This window comes from Protopterus annectens, chromosome 16.part0, assembly GCF_019279795.1.
Source record: "Protopterus annectens isolate FY-2018-M chromosome 16.part0, PAN1.0, whole genome shotgun sequence".
NCBI classification, from domain to species: domain Eukaryota; kingdom Metazoa; phylum Chordata; order Ceratodontiformes; family Protopteridae; genus Protopterus; species Protopterus annectens.
In genome coordinates, this window is record NC_056750.1 from 332,496,608 (window position 1) to 332,512,104 (window position 15,497).

A 15,497-nucleotide genomic window follows, 5' to 3' on the forward strand; every position below is an offset into this window, starting at 1 on the left:
CTTATAATTTTAGGCTCTCTCTCTGGGTCTTTGTTCATTCTCTCTAAGTCTTCTTGTCTCTCAAATAAAATATCTCCCTCTATTCTCTGTCTTCTCCTCATATAAATTATTTATCTGTCTCGTTTTGGTCTCTTTTTTATATCAACAGTCTCTATGTTACTGATATCTTCCCTGTATAGCTCTCTCTGTCTGTGTTGCTCTTTTCTGTCTTGTATATCTCCTGTCTTCTAAATAATTATTTGTCTCTCTCCTAATCTCTGGGTATATGCTCTTCTCTGGTTTGTCTCTCCCTCTCTGTAGGTCTTTCTCGCTGTCTCTCGCTCTGTTTCTCTCGTCGTCTTCTGTATCTCTCTTGTGAAAAGATGTTGTATGTTCTAAATCAATTGTGTTAAGTTGTATTTTTGTCTTGTCTTAATATAAGTATTTTTGTGCTTTTTGTAGCTGTCTCTGCGTTTCTTTTATTAATGAAAGTCTATCATGTGTAAATTTGTATGTTACATTTGTCCAGTTAGTGTTTTGTAACAGATTTGTCTATGCTCTGTCTTGTCTGCTTGTCCAGTTTGTACAAGTTGCTCTGCTTTGTTATTAATTGTTTGACCAGTGTCTCCTATTGTCTCTCCCTCTGTCTCTGTGTTCTTTCTCCTCTCTGGTCTTGTATTCTAGCTCTCCTGTGTCTTCTCGCTTTCTGTGTCTCCTCTCTCGCTCTCCTGTTCTTCTCTCGTGGCTCTCCCTCTCTGTCTCCTCTTGCTCTCCCTCTTGCGCTCTTCTTAGCTCTCCTGTCAATCTTTGCTCTCCTATTTTTCTTTTTGCTCTGTTCAGTGTTGCTTGTCTGTTGTAGCTCCTTGTTTGTGCTCTTTTTCTCATTTACCTGTGTTGTCTAAGTGTTTTATGCTGTACTGTTTAATCTGTCACATCTTTATATTCAATTTCATGTAATAATATGTCGATATGGTTCTGATGTGTACAGACAATATCTTGTAATATGTAATATCTATTCATATATGCATATGTGTAATGTTTTTTGTCATATCATGTGTGTGCTAATCAGGATATGTATGAATATGTCTCTACATGTCTAGATATGGTCTTTATGAGTCTGTGTGTAGTGTGATGTGTATTCTTTATGTGTGATGTGTAGATATGTCATCTGGTACAGATGTCCTATTAATAATACAGATAATGTACAGTGTACTTGTCAGATATTTATCATAAGTATGGGACAATACATGTTTATTACTTAATCACTCCATACAGATGTTTTATGTCAGATGTATAATATATAACATGTCTCAGCTACAAGCTCTAGGAGCAGTAATTGCATGTCTAGCATGTAGAATAAAGGATCAATGTCTGTCGCTCTCCATGTCTTCTTCTCTGTCTGCTCTTTCTAGTCTTCTCCTATATCTCAGCTCTTCTCCTGTCAGCTCTTCTTAATAATATGCTCTGAGTTTCTCTCCTGTCAAATTGCTCCTATCTCCTCTCTCTAGTCTCATGTGGTCTTGTGAATAAATATCTTAAATAGGCTCTCGTCTTGTGCTCTGTCTATTAATCTGACTGTCTCCCTCTAATGGTTCTTTTGTCGCTCTCTTTGTGGGCTTCTCCTCCTGTGGGTTTCTCTGAGAAACATCTCCTGTCAATATCACAGGCTCCCAATGATGGTCTTTTGTCTTGATTCTCACTGTCTCTTCCTCCTAACTCAAATATTCTCCTGTTTCTCCTGTCTGGCTCCACTCTCTTTTCTGTCTTATCTATTTGTTCTCCCTCCTGTCTCACAGCTCTCTGGTCTCCCTCCTCACAATGCTGTTTTTACATTGTCCATCTCCTGTCTCTATAGCTCCTCTCTGTCTTCTTCTCCTCTCCTGTCTTTTTCTCTCGCTCTCCCTCTCCCTGTCTCTCGCTCTCTCTCGCTCTCCCTCTCCCTGTCTCTCGCTCTCTCTCTCGCTCTCCCTCTCCCTGTCTCTCGCTCTCTCTCTCTCGCTCTCCCTCTCCCTGTCTCTCGCTCTCCCTCTCCCTGTCTCTCGCTCTGTCTCTCGCTCTCTCTCTCTCGCTCTCCCTCTCCCTCTCTCGGTCGAGCTCTCCCTCTCTCGGTCGCGCTCTCCCTCTCTCGGTCGCGCTCTCCCTCTCTCGGTCGCCCTGTCGCGCTCTCCTCTCGTGCCCCTCTCCCCTCTCTCGGTCGCCTGGCAATAAACTCTCCTCTCTCGCTCTCCCTGTCGCTCTCGCTCTCGCTCTCCCTCTCCGTCGCTCTCCCTCTCTCGCTCTCCACTCTCCTGTCAGCTCTCCCTCTCGCTCTCCCTCTCGCTGGGTCTCGCTCTCACTGGGTCTCGCTCTCCCTCTCACAATATAGCTCTCCCTCTAGCTCTCCCTCTCCCTGTCTCGCTCTCTCTCGCTCTTCCTCTCCTGTCTCTTAAGCTCGCTCTCTCTCCTCTCCTCTCTCTGGCTCTACGCTCTCTCCCTCTCCCTCTCTCTCGGTCTCCCTCTCCCTCTCTCTCGGTCTCCCTCTCCCTCTCCCTCTCCCTGTCTCTCGTCTCCTCTCCTGTCTCTGTCTCCCTCTCCTCCCTGCTCTCCCTTTTCATCTCCTCGCTCTCCCTCTCCCTGTCTCTCGCCCTGTCTCTCGCTCTCCCTCTGCTCTCCCCTGTCTCTCGCTCTCCCTCTCCCTGTCTCTCGCTCTCCCTCTCCCTGTCTCTCGCTCTCCCTCTCCCTGTCTCTCGCTCTCCCTCTCGCTCTCTCGCTCTCTCTCGCTCTCGCTCGCGCTCTCCCTCTCTCGGTCACGCTCTCCCTCTCTCGGTCACGCTCTCCCTCTCTCGGTCGCGCTCTCCCTCTCTCGGTCGCGCTCTCCCTCTCTCGGTCGCCCTGTCGCGCTCTCCCTCTCTCGCTCTCCCTGTCGCGCTCTCCCTCTCTCGCTCTCCCTCTCCCTCTCGCTCTCTCGCTCTCCCTGTCGCGCTCTCCCTCTCTCGCTCTCCCTGTCGCGCTCTCCCTCTCTCGCTTTCCCTGTCGCGCTCTCCCTCTCTCTCGCGCTCTCCCTCGCGCTCTCCCTGTCGCGCTCTCCCTCTCGCTCTCCCTCTCGCGCTCTCCCTCTTGCGCTCTCCCTCTCGCGCTCTCCCTCTCGCGCTCTCCCTCTCGCGCTCTCCCTCTCTGTGCTCTCCTCTCAGCTGGCTCTCCTCTCCTCGCCTCTCCTCTCTCGCTCTCGCCTCCCTGTCTCTCCCTCCTGTAGCTGCTCTCCCCTCCTGTAACCACTCCACCTCCCTGTCTCGCTCTCCCTCTCTCGCTTTCGCTCTCCCTCTCTCGCTTTCGCTCTCTCTGTCTGGCTCTCCTCTTTCTCGCTCTTCCTCTCCAGGTCACAAGCTCGCTCTGCTCCCACCCTGTCTGGGCTCTAAGCCCACCCTGTCTTAAGCTCTAGCCCACCTGTCGGCAATAATCATCATGATGAACAGATAATTTATCTCATGAATAATAAATAATCTTGGATAAGCGATAATAAAATCGTCATGGGAACAGGCAAAATCTTCATGTCATGGATAATCACGATGTCTTGGATGTCATGGTGTCATGATTAGTGTGAGATGGCGGTGTGTTTGGACAGGTGTCATGATGTGAATATGGTGTCATGTGATGTGGAATCGTTGCATCATGTGGATCAGCAGATATCATGATGTCATAGACTGTCACTGATCATGATGCCAGATGTGTGGTGGAATCACGTTGGGGGCGATGTCTGGGAATGTGTCTCATCACTGAACAGACCATAGATATGATGGAATGTCACTTGATCTGGGCAGGCAGATAATACGGTCCGCCAGATGCTGGAATATCACTGGTCACGGGGCAAATATGCTCGCAGTGGAACAGATATGGGCTCATGATTGCGACAGAATGGGTGTCGCCAGTCCGCGACGACAGAATAATCCTGGTCAAAACAGATAGATAAAAGCGATTAAAACAGATAATAAAACGGTCTTGAGACAGATAACAGATATATCATGATGTGACAGATGAATGTCATGATGTGAACAGACCAGATAATCTCTTGTGTGGACAGATAGATATGTGAACGGAATAACAGATGTCATGGTCTTGGACAGATAACAGATATGCATGAACTGAATATGCATTGGACAGATAATGTCATGTGGAACAGATATGGAATGTGTCATGATGTGGGAGCAGATAAATATGTCATGATGTAGACAGATAGATATGTCTTGATGTGGGCAAGATATGGAATATGTCACGCAGTGCTGGAATGTCGCAGTGGAACCGAATATGGTCTCCTGATGTGGAAACAGACAAATATCGCAGTCTCGGCGCAAACCAGAATATCGCGCAAACGTCACAGATCTCGGGTTCTATAGATTCATACTAGGCTATCTGCCCTGGGGCAATTATAAGCCTAGCCCGATTTTGTTTGGCTTGCCACCCCTTGATTTGAGTATACTGTGCCCTTTTTAATGTTTAGTTTATTGTGCTTCTGTCTAATAGTGACACGGAAGTAATCCCTGGGACAAACCTACGATCCCCCATCCACTTATCGAGATTCTTCTTGAAGAGATTCAGTGAGGTGCTCTGCCCAACATGAACTGGAATTCTATTCTAGAGCGAAGGGAGCCTCTGGGTTGTGAATCTGTCCCTTCAGCAAGTTTTATTTATTTCTGTGCTGAGGTTCAAGTCCCTCGAGCGTGTGGCTGTAAGGGATTTAGATTTACTGAGGTGGAGCATGTCCATTAATTCTGGATTGGACATAGCGCTATATGTCAGGCATAGATCGCCTCGAAGTAGGCGGTATGCAACTGAGTAGAGCTGGAGTTTTTTTAACTGAGCAGCATATGGCATCTGCTTGAGTCCCTTGATCCTCTTGGTGAGGTACTTTTGGGGTCTTTCTAATTGCTGCAGGTGTCTGGTAAGGTACATACCAAAAGGGGCATTGTATTCTATGATGGGCCTGATGAGGGATGAATAAAGGGGCACGATTACCTCTCTTGATCTAGATGTGAATCCTTTCATGATGAGTTGGGCTATGTAGAAGGTCTTTCTAACCACTTTGGCAATGTGGTTGTCAAAGGAGAGATTGCTATCAACTTGGGTCCCCAGATCCCTAATTACTTTCTCTGTACTTATGGGTTACTGCCTATGTGGTAATTTGTGGGCACATTGTTTTTGCCAAAGGGTATGACTACACTTTTTGGCATTTAGCTTTAGACCATGGCTCTGGCACCAGTTATCCGTCTCTGTGAGACCTTTTTGAAGGATGTTTGTGTCAGCTGGAGAGTAGATTATGGCGCCCAGTTTGCAGTCATCTGTGAACTTGGTGAGCCATAGTCCTCCCACGTTGGCCTGTACCTCGGAAAAGTATATACCGAACAAGAGCGGTCCCAGGACAGAACCTTGTGGGACGCCACTTGTGACCGGTTTCGAGTCTGACATGGCTCCAGCAACTCTCACTCTGTGGGTTCTGTCTTTGAGCCAGTTTGCGACCCATCTTGTGACATAAGCTATCCAGCTTAAATATAAACCCCTATCTATGATGCCCGAGTGGGGTATTGTCAAATGCCTTTGCTAGGTCCAGATAGGCTGTGTGGACTACCTTCCTTTCATCTATGGCTTTGGTGACTGTTTCAAAGAAGTCGACCAGGTTCAAAAGGCAGGATCTGCCCTTGACGAAACCAAATTGGGTAGGATCTAGTGTCTGTAGGTCCCCAATGTCTTTGTTTATGAGCTCCATGATGATCCTCTCCATAGCCTTGCAGATTAGGCTAGTCAGGCTTATGGGGCGATAGTTTCCAGGGTCCGTAGAGGCTCCACCTTTGTGGAGTGGGACCACTGTTGCTGTAAGCCATTCTGTGGGCATATATCCCGTAGTGAGGCTGAGATTGTACAGCTGTTTTATTTGAGGGATTAGTTCTTCTTGGAGTTCATGTAGGACGCAACCCGGGATGCCATCTGGTCCCATGGAAGCAATGTTTTTTGCTTTGGAGAGGGCAGCCTTCATCTGAGCATCAGAGATGTTTGGGAAGCAGCCCTCTGCCTGGATAGATACTTGCTCTTTTGGGGGGGAAGGGGTGGAGAAGTTTGCACTGAACCAGTCTGCCAGGATATTGGCGATGTCTGTGGGTTCAGTGTATTTTTTGTCGTTTAGAATCCACTCAAAACAAGTCTGGGAGTTGTATCCCAGGTTCCTAACATAACTGAAAATAGCCTTATGATTGTCTTTAGTGTCCTGTGCAATTTTTCTCTCTAAGCTGGCCTTGGAGGATTTTGAGGGATCGTAATTTTTTGCTAGTACTGATCAGAGCTGCCTTCCCTATTAGAGCAAAATCCCTATCATGTAGTAGCTTCCTCCTTCTGTTGTACAGTTTATTTGTGGCTGGGGTCCACCAGACTGGACGCCTGCCTTTGGATGATTGGGTCTTGGTTTTGTTTGGGATAGCATGATCCATGCATTCCTGGAGATGTCCGTAGAATGTGTTTATATAGGATTCTGCAGTTTGGGTCGTAGTTTCCACTGGCCCTGGGGCCTTGAAGGATTCCACTTCAGTTTTGAGAAGTTCGCTTTTGAGAAGTTTTTCACTGTGGTTTTCTGGGTTGGGGGTGGGGTCGGGATGTGGATATCCAGTGAAATTAATTTATGGTCTGATCTTACCAATGAGGGATATACTTCTGGTATGGAGCATAGAGTACCCATGTTGGTAATGATCAGGTCTAGTATGTTTCCCCTCTTGGAGTGGTGACTAGTTGTTCCATAACATTTGAGTTCATAATTTCCAGGAACCTTTGGGCTAAGGTGCTGGGGCTTGAGTAGTGCTCCCAGTCTGTTTGGGTAGTTGAAGTCGCCCAATATAATGGTGTTCGGAGAGATCTTCATGTTCTCCAATGTTTTCAGGAAAGCCGAGTGGGATCCCTGACTTTGAGAGGGTGGTCTGTAGGATGCTATAAACCGAAAAGTAGTCTTGCCCACTGTTAGTTGCACATGGATGATCTCCGATACTTCGTGCAATGCCACTAACCTGGAGGTGTGGATATCCTTGATAAATATGGACCCCCCCCCCTCCTTTTGTGGTTCGGTCCGGGTTTTGGGGCCGAAAAGCATGATATGAGGAATAACCTGGTAGTGCTGGAGTGCTCTCTGGAGCCTTGAACCAGGTTTCTGTCACTGCACAGATATCTATGTTCTCCATACTGAGGAGAGCTTCGAGTGCGTGCATCTTGAGGTTAAGACTTCTGGCGTTTAGCAGCATTACCCTTAGTTTCTTGTTCCTTGTGCTGTCTATGGAGGTGGGTTTGACTTTTGAGCCTTGCCTAAAAAAAGGCACTATGGGGGTGGCAAGAGCCTTTGCCAATATCCGAAAGCCCAGTGGTGACAGGTACAAGCCGTCCCTAGCGAAGCAACGTGGCTTGTCGAGCATGTCATCCCAGGCTGACAGACACTGGAGCCTCTTTGAATGACACCAACATTTTAGCCAATTGTTAAAATCGATCATTTTGTCTTTGTACTGTGGCATCATTCTAGGTGAGGGTAAGATGCTGCTCAAGGTCAGGGTCATACCGGCCTGGGCTACATGATCAGAGAGCTCCTGTGTCTCTCCATGTAGTCCAGGGAGGTACATCTCAGGTCATTCACACCAGCATGTACATATTTGTATTTGCTTTGGAGTGACCTGAGTGCTTGCATTATGTGGCAGATCCTAGCACCCAACAGGCAGCTCACTGTGACCTTCTCTTTGTTCAGCCTGGTGAGCGGGATGTCAGTGTGTCTGACAATAGAGTCACCTATTACAAGAGTATCAGGTGTGTTATTCAGCCTTAAGGGCTGTGGCTGCTTGGCACACTGACTTTGTGGGCTATGTGTTGTGCGTGTTTTGTTTTGGTGTAGCATTTGCTTGGATGTCTGCTTTGGAGGTCTCTGTTGCTTAGGTAGATTTTTATTTAGAGCCTCTGAGTATGTTTTTGTGTATTTGTGTTTGGTTCGCTGATGTGGTGGGACTATGTGATACTGGAATTGTGTTGTGTGAGGTTACCTTCTCCTCCTGACTGGTTTCACCAGTTTTGAGATGAGAGAGCTCAGCCTCCAGTTTGGCTATATGGTTGCATCTCTCACATATATTTGAACCTGTTTGGAGGAGGAGAGGGTTGTCCATGTACATGAGACAGTTGTAACATTGCCTCAAAATTCCCAGATTCACCAGCTGGACTGGAGAGGAAACCATTGACTGACCTTTGGACATGCTAGAGTAATATAGGGCAACTGAATTAAGATGGACCAATAGGGGTCGAGGTAATCGTAGAGAGTATAAGAGTAAGTAGTGCTTATGGTTTAAAAGTGCTAACTTGTAAGATTACTTATTTGGACCAGTGAAGGGCCTTAGAATGAGAATATGGTGTTTTAATTTGAGAGATAGAGCAGCTCTCTGTCTCCACAAACATGCAAGCACTGTACAGTAAAGGAAATAATGCACCCTCATCCTAAAAATGAGCTGCAAATCTTTTTATAAAAGAATTGCCCAGCTACAATATCTTGCAATAGTCTGTCTCATGAAAAATCTTTGTCTTCTTCCTTTTCAGCACTATGGCATGTGGTACCACCTTGTCTGCTAATCCAGCCAACCTGTGTTTAGATCTACAGACCTAACTTAACCAAAAGCACTCACAGTCTGCACGTCTGGTCTGAATGAACAGGTTGCATTGTGAGTGATTGTGGCTTGGCTCTTTAACCTGCTGGATTACGAGGCAGAGCTTCTACTCAGTCTCAAGGCAGCTATGGTTTGCTCACCTCTACTTGCCATTCTGCTAGCTGATGCTCTGTACTAGTGGATGAGAAGCAAGAAATAAGCAAGTCTCCCTACTGAGATCCTGTTGTTCATTAAACACCTTTATTGAATTATCACTTGTGTAGTAAGCCATGGTGGTGCAGCGGTAGTGTTGTTGCCTCACAGCAAGATGTTCTTCCGTTCGATTCTCAGCTGGAGCGCCTTCTGTGTGGAGTCTGCATGTCCTCCCTACAGTAGAGTGGCGTTCGGAAGACATGCGTAGAATGGGTGTGCCTTCGTTGAAGGTTGGGCTTCGAGCTGGCACCTTGGCACCCATAAAAAATCTACTGCCAATCATTAGCAGACCAGAGTTCCGCTGTGGCGACCCCTAACCAGGAAAAGCCGATAGAAGAAGATTGAATTATCACATGACATGGCAAACTTACAAAAGTAATCAAACCATATTAAGAATTTCGTATTTGCAAACATTATGCATTGCATATGTTATGTGCTATATAATTTAAGCAACATTACATAAATTATTCAATTCGTGTAGTCTCATACCTTATTCCTCCTTCAACACATTTTTCTGCATTTGTTTCCACAAGAGATATATATGTATATTTATGTATGTACATTTTTTATATATAAAATGTGTATGTATGTGTGTGTATGTATGTATGTATGTATGTATATATATATATATATATATATATATATATATATATATATATATATAATATAAATTTTTTTTTTTTTTTTTTTTTACTTCTACCCTTTTCTAAAGATGTTACTTTCAGTTCTTTTATCTCTGTTAAACTATTTACTACAACAAGTATAGTAGGTTTAGGTTTTGATTTCCATTTTCCAGTAATTGCTTTTTTGGCAGCCACCAGAATTTAAACTTAAAGGACAACAATGGGATTCTGTTATTAAATGCTCAACTCGTCTGTCCTTTTTCACACTATTTATGGTCCCTGTTGTGAGTAAACAACAATACAGCATTTAAAATATTTATCAACTGTTTCTCTCCACTAGAACAGTACCTTACCATATTGTGGTGGTTTCACTTTCAAAATACTTTTATCCCGCCCTGAAAAAGCTTGCTGCAGTCTCCCATTCATTGACATCAAGGCCAATGAATACAGGTAGTTGTCTGGCCAATTCCCTCCCCAAATTGATATCACCACAACCATCCTAAAAAAAACAACCTATACTGTTATGTCACAGCTCCCTGGTCCTTCCCCTACCCATTACAGAAAATAAAGGCTAGAACAAGGAAAAGAGTACAGGAGTAAAGTCTGCTGCTGTGAGCTGTCAATCACAGCGGGTAACTGCTTAAATTACCCTTAGCACTTTGACAGCTAGGAAAGTTGGGTGTGAAGGGGGATGGGAGATGTCGAAGTAGTGCAATTTCAGGCATCACAAAATACTGCAATTTAGCCATTCTGAAAAGAAGCAGCAGTAAAAAGCACTTTGAAAGTCTGTTATGTGGCATTTGCACTGTTTGTGTTTTTAGGTAGTCGTTGAACAGCATGAAATGTTACTTAAAACCAACTGACTGAAAGACAGCAGTGTATACATGTAAAATCAACCAACTGACTGAAAGACAGCAGTGTATACATGTAAAATCAATGGAGTGACAGAGCTTAAGGAAGAAAGAGGCCTGCATGATTTAATTTTGTACAGACAAGCACTGCTTTGTGGGATACCTAGAGGCAGACTAAACAATCAGGATCACTTCAAGATGCTAGGCCCCATGAGATCAGACTTAGAAATTGCTGCGTATAAAAATATTTAAAAATCTGTAAATAGTCTCGGAGTGGTGTTAAAATGTAGGAAACGCCAAACCATGACAAAATAAATGTTTTTTTTTGAGTCTGTGGGTGTGGTTCTCCTTTAACAAGGGCTTACTATGTCTAGGCAATTCAGATCCTATATATCCCAGCTCAGTTATGCTCATTTGTTTGCAGAGTACTTACTTTGTAGGGAATTTTTAAAGTCTGCCAACTCATTACATGCCAAAAGGCTCCCTATTGAAATTTTGAGACTCTAACTACCAAGTCCTGAGATACCACAAGTATAGGAAAAAAGCAAAGGACTTTGTCCTTTAAGCAAAGGACTTTGTCCTTTTAAATTCTCCTTACAGGATAGCATGTCCTAACTCCCTTTAACTTGTAACAAAAAAAAAAAAAACGCTGCAGGTATGTTAAACTATACAAAGTTACCAAACTCAGAATCAATTATCAGCACATCCTTGAGAAAGCAACCACAGCAGTAACAATAAAAGTTTTTTAAACTGAATTTGCATATACAAACTCTGAGACCACCACACCTCAGAGAAAAGGTAATCTTTCAAAAAGTGTCATTCAGCAACTTTGTATATATAAAGCTAGATTTTCATTCATTTCAGCTTCCTTGTGTTGGGATTTGGCAGTGTGGTTTGCAAGATGTTAAACAGTTACTGAGGTACCTGTCATTCTTACAGACCTGGGTTCTTTTTGATGGCTGCATAGTTCCACACACTGGATTCCAGGTAGAATAGACTGTGCGCATTAGCAAAAATTTGTACTTCTTTCTTCCTTGTTCCATTTTTGTAAGTGTAACTCTTGCTCCGGTTCAAAGTTTAACTTGGAACACTGAGGTGTAAGGTTACAGACTCCCATTGGAGTGGACAATTTGCCATTGGTCAGTTTCCCTGCCTTCTTAGTTGGGCCGTCATCATTTAAAGACTGGTTATTGAGTCTGAAGTTAGAGTTGTATTATTCAACATTGCAGAGACAGCTTTGTGCAGATTGTTGTGTTTTGTGCCATTTTCTTTGTTATGCTGCCTTTTTGTCTTTTGTCATTTGATTTTAGAATATTGTATGCTTTGTTCTTAATGTCAGTAAGGTGGAATGTCTTTTGCATTGTGATGATGGTAATGAAGCTAGTTAGTTAATTTTATAAGTGAACTAGAGGCCTTAGTCTGGTTATTAATTGTGGCTTTGTGTTTTGGTTTTGTATTTTCTCAGCTGTCGGACTGGTGGTTGCAGACTGCATATCTTGATTACAGGATGCCTGTAGTGCTTCATTCTAGTCCTGGAGTTGTTCTGCCAAAGCTGCAGTTTGATGATTGTCAAGGCCAACTGCGGTAAGAAGAGCAAAGTTAGGCTTTCAGTTTTCTAAACTTGTTTCTTGCAGTGACCTTACTTGTATGTATTTATTTATTTCTGTTATTTTTGGTAAATGGTTAGTTCTCAAGTAGTGTATCTGCACAACATAAATGTACTTGTACAGTGTAGCACAGTTTTATGTGGTTAATGCAGAATAAGCAGATCATTAAGTACACTAATTTGCAATTTCAGATTTCTTGTATTTAAATGTACTGGATCGATGATGCACACGTAATGTGCATCTTTACCATTATTTATGCGTTTTACTACATTTCATATGTTGCTTGTTCATCTTTACGATTGTCCGCATTTATGCGTTTTACTACATTACAGATGTTACTTGTTCCTTGGCGGAAGCTAAGTCCAGCAAGTTCAACATGGGTAGTATTGAAATTAAAAACTTGAATGTATCAAATGCCCTAAACAAAATACCACAAGGAGTTGGCAGCCTTATTTTAATAATGCTGTGATGTTTTTCAAGTCCTGTGGAATCTTTGAGTAACATTATTTTCCGTGCCAGTGTAATTAATCTTACTTGTTAGATGCTTTTCTTGGTACTTTGTATAAATGGTGATCAAGACAGAATACCAGCGTAAACAACCTGTATCTTAAATTGACCCAGTGGTGGTCTTCATTTTTTTGGGGGTGGGGGCAGGACTTTTCCCATATTTTAAATATGCATAGGCCTTGGTTATATAGACTTAGGTGGAGGAGAAAATGAGTTTTCCATTATAAAAAAAAAAACTCCTGTTCTAAGGCTGTGTTACTGCAGTAATGGAATATATCAGCATTTACTGTTTAAAGGATGAAAACCTCCTCCATGAGTAGGATAAGAGACTAAAAGCAGATTAATAATTAAACATCTTTATAATTTGAATTTCACTAGTTGTTGGGGTCTACCAGTGGAATCTTTGGTAATTCTACTGCCTGATGTGCTGTAGCAGGAATAGAGTACAGCAGTACAGCTGTAAGTAGACTTCAGTTTAGAGAGAGCAGCACAACTCAGTATAACCTATTGAGGAAACAGATGAACATCTAAGTCAGTAACTTTTTAAAAAAAAATCTTGATAAACCTTAATAGTTGGTATTCACTGTAAAGTTTCAGGATTTTGTATTGTTGAGATTTTTAGATTTTCAGTTTTTAATAGCCTGTGTGCTTGCCTTGTAGTGCTCTAGTTTCATGGACTCTGTATTGCTTTTATCATATTTTATCATGTTTAATATTGTATAGCAGCACAGTGGTGTAAAGGTCGGTACTGTTACCTTATTGCCGCTTGATGTTTGTTCTCTAGTTCTGTTCTGGGTAGGGGCAGATTCTGTATGGATTATGAATGTCCTCACTTTGTCCATATGAAGTTCTGTGGCAGTTTTTCTTTACTTTGGGTGCGTGCGTGTGTGCCTCTGTCTTGTGATGAGTTGGTGTAGGTGCCTCGGAGCTACAGGGTCCCAGAATAGACTCCTGCCACCTTGCAAGTATAAAGTGGATTAGGTAATCAGAAAATGAATGCTAATAAATCTTGAAACAAAGTGTTTTACATTGAATTTCCATGATGCTCGGTCACCACAGTAGTTTAGGTTGACAATGGTCAGCAGTCGTCATTATCTGACAGCACCTTGCCACACAGCTAGTAGTAGTTCACTCTTTATGTGGTCTTCTACCAAAAAAAGTATAATCTGCAGTGTGTGCGCGTAAGGAGATGGGCTTCAGATGTGTGTAGGGCTGTGTTCGGGAAAAGCTGCAAAAGGTTAATTATTAGACAAGACTTGTACACATCTAGGCTTTATACCTCACTGAAGTACATATTTTGGAAAACTTTTCTAATTTTAGTGGACACACATTCATATGGTAGATGTCTGAATGTTGTCGCACTTTTTTTTTTCTTTTTCTATTTTTTCCCCCTTGTATTTGTTTATTTTCTTAGATCCTTGCATCTTTTACCTTAAGAGCAAGAGTGTACTATAAGAGAATGCAGGTGATCCTTTCTTATCCCCCCTTCTATCCATCCATCCATTTATGTATCTTTCATCCATCCATTTATGTATCTTTCATCCATCCATTTATGTATCTTTCATCCATCCATTTATGTATCTTTCATCCATCCATTTATGTATCTTTCATCTTCAATTCAGTGAAGCAACTATCACCAGGTATTTCCAACAGCTAAGGTTGGTAAAAGCAGTCATTTGGAATGCAGACCTTTAAGTGGTGAAAAACTTGTCTTCTACTGTGAAAGCTGATGAAAATGTATTTTCGAGAGGGTAAGGTTATGCAGATCACCTACTAGTAGTGGAAAGACACATTTGGAAAGGAGGGGGAGAAAACTGAGGGAGCAGGAATTTCATGGGGTAACGCTCTTCTCAGTTTAGGCAGAGTATTAGTCCAAATGTAGTTGTGGATTCTGCTCAACTGGATATGCCTAGAATTGCCTGCCTCAAAAAGTGCAGTAGCAGTTTGAAGGACTCTCCCAATGCTTCTTCTAGATGTGAAGTTCAGTGAAAGCTTGGTAAACCTGCCTCACTGTAATTATGTTGTGCACACCTTTAATGTGTCCATTTGAAATCTGCCATCAGGATTGTTCTTTAAAGAACCTGTTTAACTGGCTAAATGTGGTGATAATGATGATACATAACACCTGTGTCCATTTGGAAGTGTGAAGACAATGGAAATAAAGTTAAAAAGAAAGGAGTTTGTAGCCTGCTGACTGCTTCGCTAAATGTAAAATGGACATGGCATGATTTGTGCTAAGCAAAAAAAAAAAAAATTCTCTGTATAGAAATGCATTGGTAAGCTGCAGGTTTTCATAACTGACTGTATCATTGGGTAATTTATTGGTTGTTTATGAATTGATCCAGCAATTATTTGGCCATGAACTGCATCCAGAGGGAAGGCAAATAAGTGTGGTTACCAGACTAAAGGGTGAAACAGAATAGCTGCATTGTGCTTGCCATTGCAGTTTGCAGTCGTGGGTCCACAGGAAGAAGTGTACACCATATGACCTATTGGCCTTCAAGGAACGTGAAGTAACCTATAATTTGATATCCTTTATAAAATGTATGAATGTGTCTATTTATAAAAAAATATAGTAGGGACCTGTTGAATTTAGCTTTCATCAAGAAAGTTTAACTGCTGTTTGTTTATAATAAAATGTCAACTTGTTAGCTACAGGAAAGGCACATTGATAGTTTGCCGTTTGAAATATGTTTTCAGTTACATTAAGTAGGGTTGTTTATAATACTGAAGGTCTGGGCCTTGGGGTGCATATATACATATGTATGACTGTGTGTATAATTTTTGAGTACATACGTGTGTGTGTGTTTTGTAGTGGTACTGTTTGTGTTTTTCATAACGTTACGTGTAGCACTGGGGTTACTGACAACAGCTTGGATTAGAGTTTGCACACATGAATGAGGATGGGCGGTGGGGGTGGGGGGCTTTCAGATTCTCATCTTACATAGTGAAGGAAGTGCTGTCCATAGCTTTTCTTATTTCAGGCTCTTCCTTCAGCATCAGACCCCTGCAATGCTTGCTTATTAGGAAAATTTTAAAATAGCAGACTAGAACCAGAAAGATCAGTGGTAGTTAGGAAATACCTGCAGTTTGGAC

The 15,497-nt window shown here is 42.8% G+C and overlaps 1 protein-coding gene across 6 annotated transcripts in view; it reads left to right on the forward strand.

Annotated features, from left to right (window-relative positions):
- Positions 1–15,497, forward strand: part of CRAT (carnitine O-acetyltransferase) — a 475,040-nt gene that overhangs the window by 16,911 nt on the left and 442,632 nt on the right. For all 6 annotated transcript variants that reach the window (XM_044058286.1, XM_044058287.1, XM_044058289.1 and 3 more), the window contains one exon: positions 11,753–11,871. In XM_044058286.1, coding sequence (XP_043914221.1) covers positions 11,753–11,871 — 119 coding nt within the window. The remainder of the gene's footprint in view (positions 1–11,752; positions 11,872–15,497) is intronic.